Raw genomic sequence first — 8,836 nt, 5'->3', positions numbered from 1 at the left:
TGGGTTTATTTCATATCCTGCAACTTTGCTAAAGTTGTTTATTATTTCAAGTAGTTTTTTACATGAATCTCTAGGATTCTCTGAGGAAATCATCATATCATCTGCAAAAAGTGATAATTTAGTTTCTTCTTTGCCTGTTCTAATTCCTTCAATTTCTTTTTCTTCTCCTAATGCTAAAGCTAACATTTCTAGTACCAAATTGAATAATAGGGGTCATAATGGACATCCTTGTTTCACCCCTGATCTTATTGGGAATGCATCTAGCTTATCCCTGTTACATATAATGCTTGCTGATGGTTTTAGGTAGATGCTGTTTATAATTTTAAGGAAGACTCCATTTATTCCTCTGCTTTCTAGTGTTTTTAATAGGAATGGATATCGTATTTTGTCAAAAGCTTTTTCTGCATCTATTGAGATAATCATATGCTTTATGCTAGTTTTATTATTGATATGATCTATTATGCTGATTGTTTTCCTAATATTGAACCAGCCTTGCATTCCTGGAATAAATCCTACCTGGTCCTAGTGTATTATTCTCCTAATAAGTTTCTGCAATCTTTTTGCTAATATATTATTTAAAATTTTTGCATCAATATTAATTAGGGAAATTGGTCTATAATTTTCTTTCTCTGTTTTGACTCTTCCTGGTTTAGGTATTAGTACCACATTTGTGTCATAAAAAGAATTTTGTAGGACTCCTTCTTTGCCTATTTTCCCAGATAGTCTATAAAGTATGGGAATTAGTTATTTTTCAAATGTTTGATAGAATTCACATTAAAATCATCTGGCCCTGGAGATTTTTTCCTAGGGAATTCATTGATGACTTGGTCAATTTCTTTTTCTGAGATGGGGTTATTTAGGAATTTTATTTCCTCTTCTGTTAATCTGGGCAATTTATATTTTTGTAAATATTCATCCATTTCCCTGAGGTTATCAAATTTATGGACATACAATTGGGCAAAATAATTCCTAATTTTTGTTTTAATTTCCTCTTCATTGGAAATGCATTCACTCTTTTCATTTTTGATACTAGTAATTTGGTTTTCTTCTATTCTTTTTTTAAATCAAATTGACCAAAGGTTTATCAATTTTATTGGTTTTTTTTTCATAAAACCAGCTCTTGGTTTTATTTATTAGTTCAATAGTTTTCTTGATTTCAATTTTATTAATCTCTCCTTTGACTTTCAGTATTTCTAATTTGGTATCTAATTGGGGATTTTAAATTTGTGCTTTTTCTAGTTTTTTTCAGTTGCATGCCCATTTCATTGATCTTCTTTTTATCTATTTTATTCATGTAAGCATTTAGAGATATAAAACTTCCCCTAAGAACTGTTTTTGCTGCATCTCATAGGTTTTGGTATGTTGTCTCATTATTGTCATTCTCTTGAATGAAGCTATTAATTGTTCCTATGATTTGTTCTTTGGCCCACTCGTTCTTTAGGATTAGATTATTTAGTTTCCAATTAATTTTTAGTTTATCTTTCTATGGTCCTTTTTTACAAATAATTTTTATTGCATCATGATCTGAGAAGGATGCATTGACTATTTCAGCCTTTCTGCACTGGAATGTGAAGTTTTTATGCCCTAGTACATGGTCAGTTTTTGAGTATGTGTCATGTATCACTGAGAAAAAAAAGTATATTCCTTTTTATCTCCATTCAGTTTTCTCCAGAGATCTGTCATACCTGCCTTTTCTAAAATTCTATTCACCTCCTTAACTTCTTTTTGTTTATTTTGAGTTTAGATTTATTAAGTTCAGAGAGGAGGAGTTTGAGGTCCCCCACTAGTATGGTTTTGCTCTCTATTTCTTCCTGTAACTCCCTTAACTTCTCCTCTAAGAATTTGCATGCTATACCACTTGGTGCATATATGTTAAATAATAATATTGCTTCATTGTCTATGGTACTTTTTAGCAGGATATAGTGTCCTTTCTTATCTCTTTTAAGTAGATCTATCTTTGCTTTTGCTTTGTCTGGGATTAGGATTGCCACTCCTGCTTTTTTTACTTTGGCTGAAGCATAATATATTCTACTCCATCCTTTTACTTTTACTCTCTGTTTATCCCCCTTTTTCAAATGCGTTTCTTGTAAACAACATATTGTGGGATTATGGTTTTTAATCCATTCTGCTATCTGCCTCCATTTTATGGCAGAGTTCATCCCATTTACATTCACAGTTATGATTATAAGCTGTGTCTTTTTCTCCATCCTGTTCCCCCCTTTTATGCTTTTATTTCTCCCTTCCCCTTCTGCTCCTCAAAAGTGTTTTGCTTTTGACCACCACCTTCCTCAATTTACCCTCTCTCTTGATTTCCCTCCCTTATCTTACCCTTTTCCCCTTGCTACTTCTTCCCTCCCTTCTGACCAACCCCCCCCTTTTCTTTCCCCTTTCCACTCCTACTGCCTGTAGGACAAGTTTGATTTCTATACTTTTCAGAGTATATTATTCTCTTCTTGAACCAAATCCAATGAGAGTAAAGCTCATATACCACTCTTCTCCCTCTTGTCTTTCCCTCTACTATAATGCATTTTTGTGCCTCTTCATTTGGTATAATTTGCCCTTTTCTACTACCTCCTTACCTCTTCTCCCAGAACCCTCCCTTTACATCTCTTAATTATGTTTTTTATCATTATATCCATTATTTTATACTGACACCCACAGTCTATGTGTATCCCTTTCAGTTGTCATAATAACTGTACTATTCTCAAGATTGACAGATATATATAGAACTTATATAAAACAATATAATCCCATATAAATAAAACATTTTTGAGACAGCCCCTACTGACTGTGGCTCTGAGAAGACAATTGCGTGAGCCCCAAGCCCCATTTCCTTCTAGGTTTGTTAGAGAGCCATAGGGGTGGCAGTAAGGATATTTATGTTTCATAATAAAGAGGCATAATGATAAACTTGTCAAAGTGGAAATAATTTGCATGACTTTCACCTAATCAAGGAAAACATTTCTAGGGTCATCTTAGGTTAAGAATGATGGGAAGCAGGGGGAAAGGGATAGTGAAAAAGAAATAAAAAGGAGGGAGTGGCTACTTCTCTGCCTTTCTATTTCACACAGACAGATCAGTCTTAGGGAAGGTACTGCTTTCTCTCCTATTTTACTTGCCCCCCTTTCTCATACTGTTCCACTTTAGTCATCATCCTTGTCCTTTGGTGAAGATGTAGGAATGACAAGAACCCAGGGAGCTCACCGCTGAGAGCTTCTAGTCAGAACCTTGCATGAGGGAAACTCAAGTGCTAGAATAATTCTGCTACCAAAGCTAGCTAGAAATAGATTTTGTGACACTTGATAGGGCCAGCCCTTTTATGGGTTAGGCCTATGCTCTCTGTGTGCATAAGAAGAAAGCAACCTTTAGAGTTTGTGCCAGTGGCTACCGTAAAGAACAAATAGACCCATTATGAACTCTGTAATGATAATGACCAAGATTGACCCTGGAAAAGAGTTGAGAAGATGCACTTATGTCCTAGTTCCCATCCTCTCCTTCCTTTGTGGATAGCAATTTTTATAAGAAACAATATAATGGACCACTCTAAAACAAGATCCCAGAAGTTCTGGCTCTGCTGGCCTTTATCTACTGCCAGAAGGAAACCTCAGATTTGAAGGCAGTCCTCAGATCTGTTCCTCACAATTGCCTGTTGGTCCAGTGGACCAGCCCAGCATGCTTTGGTTTCCTCAAGTGGTAACAGTTTGCTCTTCATAATTCTTTTATTCCTTTAAGAAACTGTGCTCTTCTGAAAGTCTAACCCTTGAGGTAGCAAGGTGGTACTGTGGATGGAATGCTAGGCCTAGTACTGAATTCAAATATGACCGCAGATATTTACCAGCTGTGCAACCCTGGGTAAGTTACTTAACTTCTCTCTGCCTCAGTTTCCTCAGTTCTAAAGTGGGGATAATAATTAGGACCTACCTCAGGGTTATTGTGAGGATTAAATGAGAGACTATTTGTAAAGTGCCTGGCACATAGTAGGCAATTAATAAATGCTTGTTTCCTTCCTTCTTCTGGTCCAAATACTCAGAAAACAATTTCTATTTCAACCAGAGAAGTGCCATTCCTCATGGATATTCAGGGATCAGTTCGTAGTAGTGGCTGGACTGAACCTTTTTGGTCAGAGCTAGAACAATACAAGAGGAATTAATTATCTTAGTAACAATTGCATGTTAATCACGAATCAGAGTAAGCTGTTCTTTGTGGCTGGCTTTGTAAATGTTAGTTCAAGAAAAGCATGTTGTCAGCCTCAGGCTGAACTCTATTACAAAGACTTTATTTTTATTTGAAATCCACTAACTCAAGACCCAGCTGTATAATCCTGCCCTAATCTATATCACTACATGTTTGAAGGGTGTTATTGGAGAAGCTTACCTGGGAGAGGATTTATGAGAACCCATCAGGCTTGAGAACTTGGCAGAGTTTAGGCTCTCTTCTGACAGGTGGTACAGTCATCAACACCTTTCATGTTGGACTCTGGTCAGCTCAGATATTTGAAAATAGTTATATCTTACCGAACCTCTGACCTTACTTGCACACCATGCCAGAGGTGAGAGAAGGAGCTCCGTTAGTTCCAGGATATACCAGATGAGGTCTGGTGCTAAGAAAATTCTAGCTATTTAATATATGATATTCTACACACATTGGGATATTTCAGCTCTATAAGTTGAATTATTTCCTTAATTTACATATAATTATATGAAGTAGAATCCTGATTTACATAATGGAATATATTCCTGAAAAAAAAGACAAGTAACTTGAAACTGTGTATAGTATAGAATACCCTTTCACTCTGGAGTCGCTAGCTGCCTCTAGATTCACTATGGCAGGTTATGAACATTAAATTAATGTTTGTTAATAGCTCAAATCCAGATCATGAAGGAACTATGAACTGAACAGTATAGTGTTTAATTGTAGTATCTCATGCACCCCCTTTCACAGATGCAGCTCCCAGAAAAGCTACCCCAGGTCTGAGATACCCTATGGTTCTATATCTACCCCTAACATAACTCAGGAGCCACCATCAGTGGATTTTCATTTAGTTGTTAGCCAGAAAACACAGCTGGATCAAAGCAAAAACAGTTAACAATACAACATAGTAATAAAAGTAGCAATCAGACATTGGACTCTTAAACATGGGGCTTGCTCACTCTGTAATAAATGCACATACCATCAGTGAGAAGTCTAGAGATGCATTTATGTCACACATAGAGGCACATATGAGAGGCCAGAACTTATGTGGAATTGCACACATATAGGGAACATACATGACTGGCGTATGCTTATGGAGGGGTAACTTGTGCCTTCAATGCTGTAGGACCATTGATGTCTTCTGGTGAAATTATCAGCCTACTCTCTATGGATGCTGCTGCTTGCTGGACCTTTGAGCACTGCATCTTATCTCTGTTGTTCCCATCTCTCTTACTCTTTGGTGACTTTCAGCTCCTCATTGAGTCTTCTGCTTAAGGTGTAAGGTCCCTGGCATTTTCACTAGCGGGCAATCTCATGAAATCCTTAGGCCAGAAAGAAGGGGAAGGGCTCTCTAAGGATATTCTAAGCACTATGTGAAGCTCATCCTCAGCATAGTTAAGAGCTGCTTCTACAACTGATAGCACTTGGTGAGAGTCACAGTTTATCCCAGGAGTTCACCAACGCTGGTAAACATTTCAATGCATTTTATATATGCTGGAATAATAGCCGTTTTAGATCAGCTAGCCTTTAAAAAATACACAATAGAAAACCTGTTGTCCAATCACAGCCTGAAGGAACGGAGAAAAAAATCAGTGGATCCCTGCAGTAAATGCTAGGGCATCCAACATGGAACGAACTTTTAGGGAAAGTCTCTCTTGGTGGGGGAAGGAACTGCAGGTCCTATGAGTGAATGGGTGGAGAAGATAAGGGAAGAGCTAATTGTTCTATTATTTCTTCTCAGCCAGATTTCTGGAGTCTGTATGGACTTGGATTTGGATATCTGCAATCACCTTTTGGTGAATTGCAGGGATTTGCTTTGCTGGGTCCAGGGATATCATGGTTCTGTTCATACACCTGGGTGTGGGGATACCATTGCAGAATCAGCCCTGAAGTCTTTTTCCTTTCAGTCTAGCTCAAGTGCTCTCTCCCTCTTTAGTATGCTGTTCATGACTGATAAAAAGTGGAGCTATCTTTCTGTGGTAACGAACTAGAAACAAAGCAAATGTCCGTTGATCAGGGAATGGCTAAACAAATTGTGGTATGTGAATGTAATAATAATGTTAATGTATTACTCTGCTACAAGAAATGGGGAATATGGAGAAGATGAAGACCTATATGAACAAAATTAAATAAGGAGAACCAGGAAAGCTGTATATACATTTGTTGTCGTTCAGTCCTTTCAGTCATGTCTGACTCTGTGTCCTCATTTAGAGTTTTCTTGGCAAAGATTCTGGAGTGGTTTGCCATTTCTTTCTCAAATTCATTTTACAGAGGAAACCTGAGGCAAACAAGTGTTAAGTGACTTGCCAAGGGTCACACAGCTAATAAGTATCTGAGGGCAGATTTGAACTCAGGTCTTCCTGACTTCAGGCCTGGAGCTCTGTCCACTGCACCACTTATCTGCCCTGTATATGCAGTAACTACAATCTTAATGAAAGAATTCTAACTGAATGGTTTCAAATTATGACTAAGCTTTCTCTAAAGAACTATGAGAACCCATTTCTTTGCAAAAGAGGGGACCATGAGTGTGGAACAGTGCATCTAATGTCAGGTTTTTTTAATTAATATGGTTTTTAAAATTTTTTTGGAGGGGGAAGACAGGGCAATTGGGATTAAGTGACTTGCCTAAGGCCACACAGCTAGTATGTCAAGTGTCTGAGGTAGGATTTGAACTCAGGTCCTCCTGACTTCAGGGCCGGTGCTCTACTCACTGCACCACCTAGCTGCTCTTTAATTAATATGTTGGTTAATTTTCTTAACTTTTCCCCCCACTCTCTTTTTATAACAAGGGATGGCTTTCTGAGAGGGCAGGAAATAAGGGAAGAGTAAGTTGGGAAATCTAGGTGAAATAAAAGCAAAAGATAACAATAAAATTTTATTTTTGGGGGGAGCGGTCTTTTCCTGACAGCAGACAAGATGGCGGAAATGGAGCAGAAGAAGAAGCGAACCTTCCGGAAGTTCACCTACCGCGGCGTGGACCTGGATCAGCTGCTGGACATGTCCTACGAACAGCTCATGCAGTTGTACAGCGCTCGGCAGCATCGGCGACTCAACAGGGGTCTGCGGCGCAAACAGCATTCCCTCCTGAAGCGTCAGAGGAAGGCCAAGAAGGAGGCGCCCCCCATGGAAAAGCCAGAGGTAGTGAAGACACACCTTCGAGACATGATCATCCTGCCTGAGATGGTGGGAAGTATGGTAGGCGTCTATAACGGCAAGACCTTCAATCAGGTAGAAATTAAGCCCGAGATGATCGGCCACTACCTGGGTGAATTCTCTATCACCTACAAGCCTGTGAAACATGGCCGGCCGGGTATTGGAGCCACTCACTCCTCATGTTTCATCCCTCTCAAGTAACCCGGATCCTAACAATAAAAACACAAAGGTTCTTAAAAAAAAAATTATTTTTTAAAAAAATGTCTGTGCTTCAGTCACATTGTAGTTCATTTCTTCTTCAATCCTATCGGTACTTCCTGATGCAAATCTTGCATCCAGGAAGGTAGTCAGAGGATTTTGATCTCCTATCATTTTCTCTGAGTGCCAATCTTCCTACATCAGTTATTGTTGGCAGTAACGCTGGACTGGGAAATGTAGCATGTTTGTTCAGCCATTCTCCAACTGATGGGCATCCCCTTAGTCTCCAGTTTTCTGCCACCACAAAAAGAGCTTATAAATATTTTTCTACATAGAGTGCCTCTTCCTCTTTCTTTGGGTTTAAGCCTCCCACTGGTTAGCTGCGTCAAAGGGCTATTTAAAAACTGTTTATGATAATTCCAAATTGCTTTGTAGAATAATTGAATCCATTCATAGCTCCACCAACCATGCATTAATGTGCTTCTTTTCCTACAGCTCATCTAACACTTGTTTGGTTTTTTTTTTTTTGGTCATCTTCGTCAATCTGATGGATGTGAAGTCAAACCTCAGAATTATTCTACTTTGCATTTCTCTAATTTTTAGTGGATTTGAACATTTTTTAAAAATTAGGCTGCAGGTGACTTGGGTTTCTTCTCTTGAAAGCTCCATGTTTGTATCCTTAGATCATTTTATCAATTAGAAGAATAGCACATTCTTATCAATTTGAATCAGTTCCTGTATGCCTTGGAAATAAGACCTTTATCAGAGAAACTTGTTTTCATTTTTAGTTTTATTGGATTAGTTTGTACAAGAACTTTTTCAGTTTTTGTAATTAGTATTACTTATTTTGTCTTTTGTAATCCTCTCTATCCTTTGTTTGATCATGAACTCTTCTTTAATCCATAGACCTGGTAGCTAATTTTTCCTTGTTTCTTTAATTTGTTTTTGATGTGATCTTTTCTATTTAGATCACATATCCATTTCAAGCTTACCTTGATATAAGGAGTAAGGTGTTGGTCTAAACCTAATTTCCTTAATATCCTTATAATCTAGTACATTGTCTGGCACACAGTAGACCTTTAAAGTATGCTTGTTGATACTAATTGGATAGGCAATGATGAAGATGATATTTGTTCCAACTATGGGGTGTAGTCTGTAAGTGTGCAGAACAATGAAATTGGGAAGTAGTTGCTCACTTTGGCAGAACATTGTGTTCTTGAAAAGAATTGTGTAAATAAGCCCAGAAAGAAATTGCTAGAGTAAGGAATTTATATTTTGTCCTGTCCCAGATAAT

The 8,836-nt window shown here is 37.9% G+C and overlaps 1 protein-coding gene across 1 annotated transcript; it reads left to right on the top strand.

The window, feature by feature from the left end:
* The first annotated feature begins 7,083 nt into the window (after window positions 1–7,083).
* Window positions 7,084–7,589, top strand: LOC118851776 (40S ribosomal protein S15-like). Its single transcript, XM_036761317.1, has one exon. The coding sequence runs from the start codon at window positions 7,108–7,110 to the stop codon at window positions 7,543–7,545; it is 438 nt and encodes a 145-aa protein (XP_036617212.1). The 5' UTR covers window positions 7,084–7,107; the 3' UTR covers window positions 7,546–7,589.
* The last annotated feature ends 1,247 nt before the right edge of the window (window positions 7,590–8,836 follow it).

This window comes from Trichosurus vulpecula, chromosome 5 (assembly GCF_011100635.1).
Source record: "Trichosurus vulpecula isolate mTriVul1 chromosome 5, mTriVul1.pri, whole genome shotgun sequence".
Classification (NCBI taxonomy): domain Eukaryota; kingdom Metazoa; phylum Chordata; class Mammalia; order Diprotodontia; family Phalangeridae; genus Trichosurus; species Trichosurus vulpecula.
The sequence above is the reverse complement of the archived record's forward strand: the minus strand, read 5'-3'. Positions and strand labels throughout refer to the sequence as shown.

What these genes read in the sequence shown, in the direction of transcription:
- LOC118851776 (XM_036761317.1), top strand. Translation starts at nt 7,108, where the DNA reads ATGGCGGAAATGGAGCAGAAGAAGAAGCGAACCTTCCGGAAGTTCACC.